Source organism: Podarcis erhardii, assembly GCF_964252035.2.
Source record: "Podarcis erhardii genome assembly, chromosome: 10".
Taxonomy (NCBI): Eukaryota; Metazoa; Chordata; class Lepidosauria; order Squamata; family Lacertidae; genus Podarcis; species Podarcis erhardii.
In genome coordinates, this window is record NC_138500.1 from 43,724,043 (window position 1) to 43,739,179 (window position 15,137).

Sequence of the window (15,137 nt, forward strand, 5' to 3'; positions counted from 1 at the left end):
GGCCTCCTCCTGGGATTGGGGCATTGGAAGATAGTAGTTCTTTCTGCAATTAGGCATCAGAGCACAGATGGGAACTGTAAGATACATGTTAGTTAATAAAATCTCTTGTCCAGATAGGCTTGGCTTTTTTATTGTGGAAGTTCCCCGTTGTACCAGGCAGATAGGGACAGAGGGACAGTGGCAGGCAGGTGGGGGGAGGCATTCTTATTAACAATGACACCACTCTGCTGTCTTTTCTTTTTCTTTTCAGCACAAATCCATTCCTTTGAATATTCACTGTGTTCACTTTGCTTACAGTGCAATCCCAGCCCCCAGATACACCATTTGAGATGGCCCCAGAGTATCTTTTTACACTGACTGGGGGAAAGCCTAGTTGGTGTAAACTAAGCCAGTGTAAGTAACATTGGTGTAGATGGCAAAAAAGGGCCATAGCCAAGGTGGGGAGTGGTTATGCCAAGTCAGGGTGAGGGCCGAACAAAGTTGCACTGCTTCCGAACTCCCTGAGTTCACTGGTCTCGTCTACACCGCTTGATATAAAATACACCACCAGGTTTAACTAAATTCACTAAAGGAGTAAATGGAAGGGTAGAAGATGAAAGTTCACCTTGCCTCCCTGGCCACATACATTCTGGTCAGAAGCAGTTAGGATACAGGTGAACATACACAGGAGATACACTAGCAAATCTACCTAGTAAGGATTGCTCTGTAAAGCTGCAGTTTATACACAATTACTTGAGAGTAAATCTTGATTGTTAGCACAACTCACATCTGAGTAAACACATGGACATGGAGGCTCATTTTCTGACTGTAGTTGTAAGATGGGTTCATAGAAAGGATCAGTGGCGTAGCGTGGGGGGTGCAGGGGGGGCCGGCCGCACCGGGCGCAACATCTGGGGGTTAGGGAAATCCACGGGTTAGGGGGCGCAAATCCACGGGTTAGGGGGCGCAAATCCATGGGTTAGGGGGCACAAATTACTTGCCTTGCCCCGGGTGCTGATAACCCACGCTACGCCACTGGAAAGGATATAGTCATATGCACAGTTTCCTGATACATGAGCAGGTTGTAGTATCTCTGAAGCCTTAATTTTCCCCAGACATAGGACATAAGGCTGGTACTCATGTAAAAACTGTGGACGATTCTCTGCCATATAGATGGCTAATCTTAGGCTAATCACACACACTAAACCTCATAAAGAGAGAAATGAAGGGCTCTTTCAAACTGTTGCTATTTTTGAGTGGGATCTAATCACATACCAGAAAATTCAGGTTAGGTGATTAAAGTTGATTTGATGGTCTTCCCAGCAAATCAAATTTAATCACCTAACCTTTGTGATAAATAAAGGAATGACACGGGACAGTGCAGTGGAAAGTGCTCACAGGATAAGAACGTAAAAAGTTGGGGAAAACTTTATATGGAACATGTTAAGCCAGATGGACCACTTTGTGACATTGTATCACATCAATATTCATTCATTCATTGCATCCTGTTAATCATGCAAAATAAATAATACAATAAATAAATAAACTTCTTTTAATATGCTTAGCCTTTATTTTCACTTAATGTTGAACATGGCATACTAGATATGGCCATGGATAGCATTCAGCTAAGCTTTACTCAGAATAAATCCATTAAAATTAATGAAACTAACTTAATCATGTTCATTAACTTAAATGAGTCTACTCTGAGTAAAACACAGTTGAACACCACTCCATATATTCTACTTACACTAATGTATTCTAGTTTTAAAAGTATTTACAACTCATTAATATGCAACAAGTAACTTTTTACAAGTTAAGAAAAATTGAAGTATCGTAGAAACAAACCAAATCTACTTTTAAAATATAAAATGCAGGAAAATATTCTTATAAATATTATTGTTAGTTATATTCAAGTTATATACGCCTATCAAAAATTATGCTTTATAACCTAAACCTGGATAACGGAGTTTTAAGTAATAAACAGCTGCAAAAGCAAGAAACATTAATAACGGTCTTAAAATTGCAACTGCAATGCAGGATTCATCACATATAATCCGGGATTCAAAGGGTGGATACCATCGTGAATAGCCTATTTAAAAAAAAAGAAAAGCATTCTTATGAAATGTGAGTTTTGTTCTTGAAGTAAATTTAAACTATAATACAGATATATAATACATACGTATGCTGTTTTCTTTCTCACGTTCAGGATTTCCTGGAAGAGAGAATAGTTATAACAAATGAAGAAAGGCTTTAAAATAGGATAAATGTAATGCACTTGTTCTGCAAAAGCCTTTGAAGACTATTGAAGACTGTTCAGAAACTGAAGCTACTGCAGAATTCAGCAGCCTGATTATTGGTAGGCCTAAGACAAACCAGTCATATAACACTGGTTCTGACAGGGCCACATTGGCTAACTTACGTTTTGAAGCTCAATTTATACTGTTGGCTTTGACCTGTAACTGCTTAGGACCCCAAATGGCAGAAGGAGTCTGGGCCCTGTCCTGGAGAAGCACTACCACTGCCAAGGACCCATGCAATTGGTAAAGGACAACTGGCCCCACACAAGGAGAGACTAGCTTTGCCCTGATCACCTTTCCTCAGCACTACATAACTGGACTGACCTGCTGCCTACCTCCCATGGAAAGGACTCACATGCCTTTGCACATGACTTTTGTCTTCTGGGTTTCTGCTGTTGTTATTCTGTCTCTCACAGCTACAATAAACCTACCATTAAAATTATGGACTCGTCATTTCTTCGTCAGAGAGCAAACTTAGCAGAGGATTAAATACTTTCCCCCCTCACTGTATGTGATGGTTGATATCAGCATCTTTTCCATGACTGTTTGCATCATTTAATTCTATACTTACTGCAGAGTTTCTTTTGACAAGTGTCTCCTTTTGGGCACTGGCTACATGGAGCTCCCGCTTTATAAGGACGAACTCCCGCGTAGTTGCCCCTAAAGAACAAAATATTACATAACGTTATGTATTCAGTATACAAAGTGCACAAAACTAAAAATGAAAATGCAAGCTACTGGATATGTAATAAAAGGTTTTAGATGTAATGAATCAGTTGTCTAGGTCTGGGGGCTAAATGCAGACCTCCAGGCCTATCTGGTACTTGGAACTCCCCCAACGTTGCATTCTCTCTTCTCACCAGCCCTGCACTGCACTCTCAAATGTTTTTGCCTGTCTGTAATGTGTTCATGAACTATGATCATGCTTCTTATTTATCTGGATGGTGAAGGGCGTGTGTGTACAGAGCACAGAAATCTGACTTTTGTTATGGATGGAAGCCTGTGGCACAAAGGTCACATCCATTCTTCTTCCTATTTCCTAGTTGCCCCTGAAAAACAGTTTCAGGATGTAATAATGTATTCATTACATAAATTAAACTGAAGATCAAAATGTTTTGTGCTTTCTATTGGTTCCAGCAAGTTGCAAATCATTCCAGGTGCTATTATCCAGGCAATGCTAGTCTGTGTATCATCATGATTAATCCATGGAACTGACCTTGCACAGTGGTACCTTGGGTTACAGACGCTTCAGGTTACAGATGCTTCAGGTTACATACGCTTCAGGTTACAAACTCCGCTAACCCAGAAATAGTACCTTGGGTTAAGAACTTTGCTTCAGGATGAGAACAGAAATCGCGTGGTGTCGGCACGGCATCAGCGGGAGGCCCCATTAACTAAAGTGGTACCTCAGTTAAGAACAGTTTCAGGTTAAGAACGGACCTCCAGAACAAATAAAGTTCTTAACCCGAGGTACCACTGTACTGGTATTTTATGTCCTGCAGCTACCTGACCCCTGTAATTATTTGTTTTCAAATTAATATTATTTATACAGTGGTACGTCTGGATACGAAGTTAATTCGTTCCGGAGGTCCGTTCTTATCCTGAAACTGTTCTTAACATGAGGCTCCATTAGTGAAAGTGTATCTCCTGCGTGCGCACGTGCGCCTCTGGTACACAATTTCCACTCGCATCCCGGGGCAAAGTTCGCATCCGGGAGCAACTACTTCCAGATTAGCACAGCTCGTAACCCGACACGTGTGCAACCAGAAGCGTTCGTATCCAGAGGTACCACTGTGTTTCTGTTAACTGGAGAACATTTACTTTCTATGTTACTAACAAACAATATTTTGTATATAGAAGCCTTTGTTTAGGGAATCACAGAGCTGTAGCTAGGTGATCTTGCGCCCCTGGCAGATTGCGCCCCCTAGCTACAGACAAATTAGCTCTTCTTTCCACCTCTCCTCCAACCCCCCCATTCTATTCATCCTCTATTTAAAACCTTTTCTTATGAGGCAATAATATTTTAATTTATAGACATATTTTAGACAATTTGCGCCCCCCTCACCTGTGCCCCTGGTGAGAGCCCACCTCACTACCCCCTAGCTACGGCCTTGGCTCTTCAGTCAGTTAACAAATTTATACTGATAATTTTTGAAACTGTTCTGCAATTAAGAACTGATAGCTCCTAGCTCAGGTGGAGGTTTTTTTTAATATTTGTTGTTGTTTAGTGGTTTACTCGTGTCAATATACTGGTGCTTTATTACAACATTCTGTTTCCCCCACCTTTAGTTTTTAGCTTTTATGCGTGTAAAATGATACTCTTACTACATCTAATTTTACTTTTTTGTACAATAAGTGTGTTTGAATAAATTTAATTTTAAACCGAAGTCCTACATGCTCCACTGTTTTGACCACTCCTCAAGTGTTTAGAATTTTGTTTTTTCTCCATAATAATTGAGGTGTTTTTACAAGAGGGTCCCCAACACTTTAAAAAGTGGGGTAATGGCAGCTCTTTGTATTCATATTCTAATACTGAGATCTTGAGAAGATGTCTGTACTTCTAATATACAAGACATCACCATTAAGATATATATACAAGACATCTCCAGCCCCGCCCCCGCTTGCTCTCCACCCCCTGGTGCTGGAGCATGAAGTTCCGCCACTGCTTCCCAGACGGATGAAGCGGCAGCACATTATATGAGATTCTATGTAAGAATAAAGTGCTGCATCAGAACTAAACTATTCTAACTAACAGGACTAAACTGTTGTAGCTTCATATAGTTAATGAGGGCTGAGGCAACTCTGGAAGGAAAGACAAATTCAGTGTTACAAAGTAAAAAGTGTGTGTGTGTACACACACACACACACACACACAGGCGGTGACAATTCTGTGTGCAACCAATTGATGCACGATCGCCAATGCGTGGGTCCTTTTGGATCAGGAAAAGGGCAAAGCAGGCTTATACATGCTCCACCAAAGTGCATGGGGGCCAGGAACAGAACCCCTGTGCAAAATGGTTGCTGCCTCTCTCTCTCTTCTGCCCCCATGTATAAGATGCCAGGTATTTTTGGGGTCTCCAAAGTTAGAAAACACCCCTCAGCACTACCCATGTATAAGACAAACCCCAATTTTAAACCTAATTTTTGGGTAAAAAAACCAAGTCTTAGAAAAATACGGTAAATTGAGTATAATGCCGCCTATCATGCAGCCTACCGTAATTTGCAATATTGTTTATTGTATACAACTGTACATTATTTAAGTTCAAGATACAGGTGGGACAGAACTAAAGCTATTTCTGATCATTTTCTTGGTTTCCTAACTGTTTTGAGAACTTTTTACCGTTCTTGATATTTTAGTTCACAGAATATAATGTTTAAAATTGTAAAGGCTGAAAAGCATAGCTGTTAAGTTTTCTGGTTGCTTTTCAATTAAAAAATAACCGAAATGTAAATTAGCTTACAAAATCCAAAATTAATGCATACAGTTTGGTGTTTTATGATTACTAAGTGTAACACAAGTTTAGATCGCTTTAAAATTTGTTAACTTACGGTGGACCATAAGTACAAACGAAATATGAAAAATTCTTGGTTTTGGCTCCTTTGCTATTAGTTGATGCAGGACAGTGAACAATAGCACAGCCAATCTTATAAGTATTAGCCCAAACAACCTGAAAAAAACATGTTTGATTATACAATATAAAGTCCAAGCTTCGTTCAACAGTATCATTTCTTACATTCATTTTTTTTCTCCAGATTTTGCTCTCCCTCCCTCCACTTTTATTGACATTTAGCTAAAGGCACATTTATACCTTAGATTAATATTCAAGTATCCTATTCTGTACTCCTAAAGTTTTCAGAAAGGCATCTCCCAGCGCTACCTGGAGATGCTGGGGACTGAACCTGAGACCTTCTGCATGCAAAGCAAATGCTCTACCACTGAACCATGTAAATGGAGTAGTATTTCTGCTAATCCTGGCTGATGAATGATCTGTCTTAGATGTCTTATTTCAAGCTTCACTGATTGTTTTTCCTGTCAGGAAAATGTATAAATTCATGGTGATTCAGTTTTTGAAGACAGAGCTAGCATTCTGCTGAGGACTATAAGTATTTTAAGTCATTCATATATTCCAAATCAGGGGGCCGTGCCCCCCCCCAACTTTGACAGTGGCAGCAGGCGCATGCGGCAGGGCATCCAAACGACGCATCAGCATGCACTGTGGTGTGTGCGACAGCATGCCCTGCGGCATATGATGTTAGTATGCCGCGGGGCACGATGATGTCATGCGCACACACCACAGGGCACACACCACACTGATCAAATAGGGCCCTAGGGTCCCTCAATCACGGGGCCAAGGTGATGCATATTATATACAGTGGTACCTTGGTTTGCAACCATTTTGGATTATAACCGTTTTGGATTACAACCGTTTTGTATTACAACAACGTCAAACCCGGAAGTGCGTATCCCTTTTTTTGGATTACTACCAATTGGGGGGGGGGGGGGAAGCCCCATTGGCGAAATTGCTAGCCTTGGGTTACAACCTGTTTTGGTTTACAACCGGACCTCCGGAACGGATTATGGTTGTAAACCAAGGTACCACTATATATGCATGTGTGTGTGTTAAAATTTTCCACAATAAAAGACATGCCAGCCCCAACAAATAACAAAATAATAATAATAGAAAAACACCAGATTCTCCCCAATAAGTATCCCAACTTTTTGTCCCATATTTAAGTCTTATAGTATCTGACATAATTGAAACTAAACAGAAGTGGGCTACAAACAAAACTCAATGCCCTTCCTTTTCTTAGTAAGAACTCTGCTGTTATGTATATGCCCTGTAACATTTAATGCTGGCCAGGTGCTAGTAGCTCAGTTTTTACAAATCTTACCACCATCAGCAATACATGTTAACTTAATATTGGAACTGAAATAAAGTAGAGGTTTGTTTTGTCAGTTGCCTCTAAATTAATTGTAAACACTCCATATACTTTATAACTAAGTATCCTTGATAATAACAGAATGCAATTATTCCTTCACGGTTTATGATCACAGAGCAACTACAATATTTACTTCATACTTTTATTGTCTGAAATAATTAAAGTTATTGCATTTTGCTTCAAATTCTGTGGACTATGTAAGCAGAGAAGAGAAGAACTTACCTGAGTATAATGACCACAAACACGTGTACATTTGTGGGTTTTGTAGGTGTAGTATATTACCTCATCATAAAAATCTTCAATAGGGCCAGCAGGATCAAATGGGTATTTATAGCCAGTTACAGCCCATATATTTTCTCCAAAAGGCCTAAATTTAGGATCAGGGTGGACCATATCAGTTGGATTATGCATAATAATGCATTTTTGTGCCCATGCTCTAGCTATTCTAGCCAAAGCTAGATCAAATGTCTGCAAAATATAAAAAATTATGACATTATCACAACATTATACATGTATAGTAAACATGCTGATAATACATCTTGAGTTCTAGCAAGTATTTCTTCAGAAATATTTATTTGCATCAAGCTGTCGAATGATGAAATTCTATACGTCTACTCAGAAGAAAGCCCCATTGAGTTCAAGGGAATCTACCCACAAGCATGGGTATAGCCAGAATTTGTGTTGGGACAGGCTTCATGTTGGGGGGCAGAGCCTCAGTTAAGTATTTTATTGCTTTTCTTGATGGGGGAGGGGACACAGCGAATTGTATAGGAACTAAAATGTCAAAGAAACTGAATGAATTAAAATACATTTTCATTACTTTCATGCTGTTATTTAGAGGAATGTGTGGCCAAAAGGAAACTGATTGTTGAAACTACAGAAATCTTAGTCTTTATGTTCATGCTGAAATACTGTCAAGAAAAAATGATTTTCAGTTCTTACTAGAGAAACTGCAAATATGGGATCCTCTATAACTGGAGTGTGTCATTCAAATTAAAAATCTATATTAATAATGAATAGGTCTGGGTAAAAACAATCAAGAGATGCAAAACAAGTGGCTGCCTTAGATAATCAACAATTTAAACAAATACTCCCAAAGGTGGAAGTGATTCAAACTATTTTTTTTGTTTGTTTTGATTTGGTCATTTTAAAACAATAAAATAATGAATTAATTTTATATTCCACTTAATGAACAGTCTGGACTTTCTTTACAGAAGGAAAAATATGTAAAGTTATTGATATAAGAAAAAGCATATATATTGTTTGAAAGAAATGCATATAAAGAAAGCCAAAGAAAAGCATCTAGAACTATACTCATATTTGGTGCAATAAAAGAGAGGGTTGCAGTTATAGTAAAAGTCATAACATCCTATTAAAGAATTATAAAAAGGATAGGTTTCTTCTTCTTCTCTGATCCTTCACTCTTTTTGTCACATAAACAGTTATTTGAAATACTAACAAGATGACTTAATCAGTTACAAGTAAGCAACCTATTATTCTTAGTTTCTGTGGGTAACCCCCCTGTGGGTAACAAGCTACTGTAACTTAGATGCAGGACAGGTGATAGTCAGTCTTGGCTCAACCTAAAAAAGCCACTAGTCAGGGCTCAATTTATGAAGGGATTGAGTTCTGGAATCAATTAAACCCTGGAAAATGTAATCATCACCCAGGAACCTGAAGGCAATATTTATTTATTTAAGGAAGGCACGCCATGACCCACCTCATAGAGAATCGGGGCCTGAGCCCTGGTACTTCTATACTTAAACATTATTTTAAATAAAGCATTACACACTTAGCAGCTGTAAATATAACTGCTAGGTCTTTTAAGAGCCAACAAGTTTTCCTCATTCGACTATGTAAAAATTATGTCTGTGGTTCAGAAGCAAGACATGAGGTGTAACTCTAAATGGACAGAAATCCCTAAAAAAGAGAAAAGATTGTCGTCGCTGCTGGCAACAATGCATCAAGGTATTTAGTAAACCAAGGCTGGTCTGTTATTCTGTAATCTGTGGCAAAAAAAACCCCCAGCCATTCACAAAGGCTTCTCCCATGGGAGTAGCCAGGATTTATTGGGGGGGGGGGGACAGGTTTCATATACCCTTTTAAAATATGGCTCTTTTCTGAGGCAGGGTGTTATTAGGTTGTTGTTTTTATTCTGATTATATATGTTGTGATCTTTTCTATGAACCGCCCTGAGACTTCTGGGTATAGGGTGGCATATAAACTCTAATAATAATAATAATAATAATAATAATAATATGGGGGCCAGAACCTCAGCTAGTCAACTATTTTTATTGATTTACAGTGGTACCTCGGGTTACATACGCTTCAGGTTACACACATCTAACTCAGAAATAGTGCTTCAGGTTAAGAACTTTGCTTCAGGGTGAGAACAGAAATCGCGCAGCGGCAGCAGGAGGCCCCATTGGCTAAAGTGGTGCTTCGGGTTAAGAACGGTTTCAGGTTAAGAACGGACCTCCGGAACGAATTAAGTACTTAACCTGAGGTTACTCGATTTAGAGGGTCAGTTTCCCCTTGCCCCCCTTGGCGAAGCCTTCTCCCGGCACTCCCAACACCGGCTGCCTGAGGCAGGGGCATATGACAGGCGCAGCTTCTCAACACTCCCCGCCCTCGGCTCCCTTTCCCCCTTCCACCCCGCGGACACACACCATGTACAGCATGTTGGAAGCGGGGGGATTGACCCCGCTGCGGTAGTTGTTGTGGCTGTCGAGATACTGGTTGATGAAGGTCCTGTTCCTGATGCTGGGGAAGCTGCGCCCGCTGCTCGCGACCTCCAAGGCGACGAGCGCCAGCGCCACCCGCGGCCACCACAGCAAACCCATGGCTTGCTTGGAAAAAAAGCGCGCGTCGGGCGGCGGCGCGCGCAGCAAGCATAGCTGCCCTCTAACGGTCGCCGCCGCCGCCGCCGCCTCCTGCTCCCTGCGCAGCGGGCCGCTCAGACTGCAGGAGACGGTCAGGAGAACGGATGATTAAACGGCTAGAACTTTGCGCGCGCGCTGCCTGCGTTCTCGCGCCACTTTGAGTGCGCGCGTGGCCCGCGGGTCTTCCTCCTCTCCCGCCCCCGCCCTTTCAAAGTCCGTTACTGTATGCATCCCTGCCATATCCAGAGCGCGCTGACTTGCATCAGCGCCACAAGGTGGGGCAGCCCCACTAGGAAGCGTCCGGGAAACACAGGAAGGAGGCTATGAGGTCATAGAATCGTAGAATTGTAGAGTAGGAAGTGGAAGGGACCCCTAGAAGTCATCTAGTCCAACCCCCTGCAATGCCCGTTTGGGTGCAGCGACATCTAACTTTGTTTAGGGGAGGAGTTCCGCTTGGTTCCCAGTCACTTTGGCAAGCGGTCTGAGGAGAAGCGGGGGTCTGCGATGAGTATTTTTATTTTTTATAAAACCCTTACCGTTGGGAAAAGCGCAGTTGGACATCTCATCTGAGTGCTGCTGCTATTAATTAATTAATTAATTAATTAATTAATTAATAATAGCAGCAGCACTCAGATGAGATGTCCAACTGCGCTTCAATTAATTAATTAATTAATTGTTGTTGCTAAACCAAACCCGGGAGACAGGTCAAGACAGCAAAGGCTTCATTTGAGTCAGAATCCAACCTTGGGCTCGGAAAGGATCCCTGAAAGTGTGAAAGCCCATTTCATCTGTGCCCGTTTTCTCCAGGGACACTAGGATGGAAGCCGGGTGGAACTACGTTAAAGTCTGTAAATCACAATTTGTTTATTCCGCTGAGAAGGCAAGACTTGTGGTATGATCCAGGGCTGGATTTAGGTTTGATGAGGCCCTAAGCTACTGAAGGTAATGGGGCCCTTTATAGGTCCAGCTGTCCTTTGTCAACAACAAATTGTCGCTGTTTTTTTGTGTTGAATATATTCTATATGGGACGCGGGTGGCGCTGTCGGTAAAACCTCAGCGCCTAGGGCTTGCCGATCGCATGGTCGGCGGTTCGAATCCCCGCGGCGGGGTGAGCTCCCGTCTTTCGGTCCCAGCTCCTGCCCACCTAGCAGTTCGAAAGCACCCCTAAGTGCAAGTAGATAAATAGGTGCCGCTTTATAGTGGGAAGGTAAACGGCGTTTCCGTGTGCTGTGCTGGCTCGCCAGAGCAGCTTTGTCACGCTAGCCACGTGAACCGGAAGTGTCTCCGGACAGCGCTGGCCCCCGGCCTCTTAAGTGAGATGGGCGCACAACCCTAGAGTCGGACACGACTGGCCCGTACGGGCAGGGGTACCTTTACCTTTTACTATATTCTATATGGTAATTTATGGACCTAATAGGTATCTAAAGCCATTTGCACAAAACAAAGTATGTATTTTATCAAAGTAATTGTTGAACTGAAATACAATTAAGTATATCAATAGTATATTAATAGTGAAATACAATTAAGAAGTGTATTAATACTGAAATAATTATTAAGCTCTAACTCAGTGTTTTTCAACCTTTTTTGGGCAAAGGCACACTTGTATCATGAAAAAAATCACGAGGCACACCACCATTAGAAAATGTTAAAAAATTTAACTCTGTGCCTATATTGACTATATATAAAATAATTCTCTTGAACAGGAATCAAATAAACACAAAGAAAGTATTTTATAATTACTTTATTATGAAATAGTAAGTAAACAGAAATATGAAAAATTATAAAAGACTTTATTTTTAAATCTTTCAAATTTTTCAATTTTTCCCACAGCACACCAGGCAACATCTCACGGCACACTAGTGTGCCGCGGAACAGTGGTTGAAAAACACTGCTCTAACTATGTAGGTTATATTTTATTTGTTTTTCATCTTATATTTTGGAAATGTACATCCAGTTTTTTTTTCCTTTAATTTTTTTGGGGCCCCCAAGAGAGTGGGGCCCTAAACTATAGCTTGTTTAGCTTATACGTAAATCCAGCACTGGTATGATCCCAGCAAAAGTGGCACCTGTGTGATCTGTATGTACCACAGTATATTCTGTGAATAAAGGGCAATGGGTGAAGCAGGGCATCTATGTCATAGAGCAGTGCAAACCCAACCCCCTGCAACTATTCATAACAAATCCCAGTTTACCCAAACTGAATTTAAACCACTTATATTTGATTTCACAGTGCTCAAATAATTTTACTTAGTAGTAATCTCTGTAAATTCCTTTTGCGTTATTGAAAATAATATAATATTGCTTACAAAAAAAGATTTAAGGTAATGTTCCTTCTCTTTCTTTTACCTAGACCGGAAAAAATAAGGAAATTGACTCTGTTGAAAGATGAGCTCCAGGTTTCTTCCTCAACAGCAGTCATTTCATCTGGCTCTCAGAGAGGAAGAAAGATGGGATTGGGGGACCCCTCCAATGGCTGAGCTGACAAACCATAAACTTTTGGCTTTTTCTTTCCTTTAGGATACTCTTAGAACCATATTTGTCACTTGGCACAGGTGCACTTGTTGTCTAGGAGAGCCTTTTATCAACTTCAGCAGCATGTAGACATAAATTTTGACTTCCCTTCACCTATATGTGGCTTCCTTTGTTTCTTTTCTTCTTTTCGCTGTGTTATCAATATTATTTTTGACTAACTCATCTTATACCCATTTCTTCTTAATTTTTTACTCTATAAGTTTCATTCATTGCATATTGATATATTAATACCAGAACAATGTTTTTTGGTGTATTCCTTCATGCAAGTCCACTCTATTAGTTTTTGGTCTGACTGGCCTCTTACCACTGCTGTAAGTCTTACTGATTCTATATATTCACAAAATCTTATTTGCCATTCTCTTATTGAGGGAGTTTTATCTCCCTTCCAATTTCTTGCTATAATCATTCTGGCTGCAGTGGTTGCATATAAGAAAACTTTTTTCCTAGCGGCAGGAAAGTCAGTCGATATAATTCCCAAGACGTACACCTCTGGGGTTTTTTTACATGCTGTTTTAAGCATTTTTTAAAGTTCCTCTTGAATGTCACTCCAAAATTGTTTAATATCTCTGTTTGGTTCCTATCTCTGTTTTGCATCTCCAGCACAAATTAGATTTTGATTTATTTTTGCCAATTTGACTGGGGTTAAGTACCAGTGATATATCATTTGCATTATATCTTCTCTGATTGTGACGCAGGCTGTGAATTTGATACATTTCCATAATTTCTCCCATTGGTCTAATCGAATCATGTGGCCTTTATCTCTGGCCTACTTACCGTAATCATAACTTCCTTCAGCTCTTCATCTTTTAAATCCCATTCTAATAATAGATTATACATTTTGGATAATATCTTTTAAGGATTTTTTTAATAACTCTGTTTGTAGTTTTGATTCTTCTTTGCCAAATCTGGTAATTTTATCCTGCTTGAATAGGTGGTCAATTTGATAATATTGTAGCCATGTGTTACAATATTGGCCAAGTTCTTCATATGATCTTAACCTTAATTGGCCTTGATCTTCTTTTACTAATTGCTGATATGTGACCCATTTGCCTTCCGTATTTTTCTTTTTAACAGGTAATACCTCTAATAGTGATATCCACCATGGTGTTTTGGGCTCTAACAATCTCCGATGTCTTTCCCAGACTTTATATAACGACCTTCTGATAACATGATTTAAAAATTCTTTATAGTACGCTAAATAGGCATGCCAGCCAAATCTATTGTTCCATCCCTCCAGATCCAAAACATCAATGTTTTCTAGTATGATCCATTCTCTGATCCAGCACAAACATGCAGCTTCATAATAAGTTCTCAAATCAGGGAGCCCAAACTTACCTCTTTCTTTCTTATCTGTTAATAATTTGTATTTAATAAGTGGCTTTCTGCCTTGCCATATAAATTTCGTCAAGTCCGATTTCCATTTGTTGAAGCATTCTACATTCCCAAGTATTTGACTTTTTTTACTATTTCTAGGCCGAATTTTCTTACTATTTCTGTTTTCTCCTGATTTCCCGTATCTAATCCTATTCCTTTTGTGACATGTATTTTAGATTGTAAGCCTGAGGGCAGGGACTGTCTTATTGACATATGTAAGCCATTCTGGGAGCCTTTTTGGCGACGAGTAAAACAATGATTTAAATAATTTATAAATTATAACATTAAAACTGGTTTGCAGAAAGCTGAAACAAAGTAGCTGCAAAAGCATGTTTTGTGTGTTTTTGTGCGCTAAAATGAGCTTGAAAAAAATGAAATAATATTTCTATTTCTCTCCAATAATAGAAAATAAAGTCTCCCAACCCCAAAGCCTATGGTTTTACAAAAACTATAGCAACTTGCATTTTCATATTTACTCTTTCTGATTTGCAATTGAAGTATAGATTGTTTTAATTCAAGATGGATAAAACAGACTTCTAAAATCTGGTTAACTGGTACAGCAAACTGCACTTGCCTATTTACAAATATTTCAAATGCGCCAGGTAATTTTTATAACTGTATCAAAATATTAACTTTAAAACTGTTCAAGTATACAGTTTTTATCAAATCTAAAATTCTGTTTTGCAATAGGCGATACCTTGATTGCTCTGGATTATCAACTTCTGGCTTTCTTTGTGGGAACAAAAGACAGTACCAGAAAATGTGCTACCCCAACAGATACAAACTATAGTATTAGCAGTGTGAAGTAGAAACGAATGAGGGTTATGCAAGGATTCTCAAAAAGCTGCAGAACAGATAGCAAACAGCAGTCAACCTCACAAGTGTCCAGGAAAAATGGCTGAGGAAAAGATAACTGGAAACTATACCAGTTCTATTTCCTAAAAGTACTATGCTAAGGCAAGGCCTACTGGGGAAAGCAAGATATATAGAAAGAAGCACTATTTGGAGGAGATATATATATCTATATATATATATATAGATATAAGAGAGAGAGAGAGAGATTCCATTATTTAATACTGTATACTGCTTTCATAAATAGCATACTGCCTTGATTCAAAGAACAAAATCAACA

At 39.7% G+C, this 15,137-nt stretch overlaps 1 protein-coding gene and 1 long non-coding RNA gene across 2 annotated transcripts; one reads left to right on the plus strand and one right to left on the minus strand.

The window, feature by feature from the left end:
• Positions 1-1,526: 1,526 nt before the first annotated feature.
• Positions 1,527-10,190, minus strand: LOC309351254 (glioma pathogenesis-related protein 1-like). Its single transcript, XM_081878707.1, has 6 exons — positions 9,887-10,190; positions 7,440-7,685; positions 5,826-5,944; positions 2,848-2,936; positions 2,159-2,191; positions 1,527-2,068 (listed from the first exon to the last, which is right to left on the minus strand). The coding sequence occupies exons 1-6, from the start codon at positions 10,058-10,060 to the stop codon at positions 1,914-1,916; spliced, it is 816 nt and encodes a 271-aa protein (XP_081734833.1). The 5' UTR covers positions 10,061-10,190; the 3' UTR covers positions 1,527-1,913.
• Positions 10,191-10,330: 140 nt separating this feature from the next.
• LOC309351260 lies at positions 10,331-14,903 on the plus strand. The gene is made up of 2 exons (XR_014160766.1): positions 10,331-10,427; positions 14,696-14,903. It is a non-coding gene; the product is annotated as an uncharacterized lncRNA (long non-coding RNA).
• The last annotated feature ends 234 nt before the right edge of the window (positions 14,904-15,137 follow it).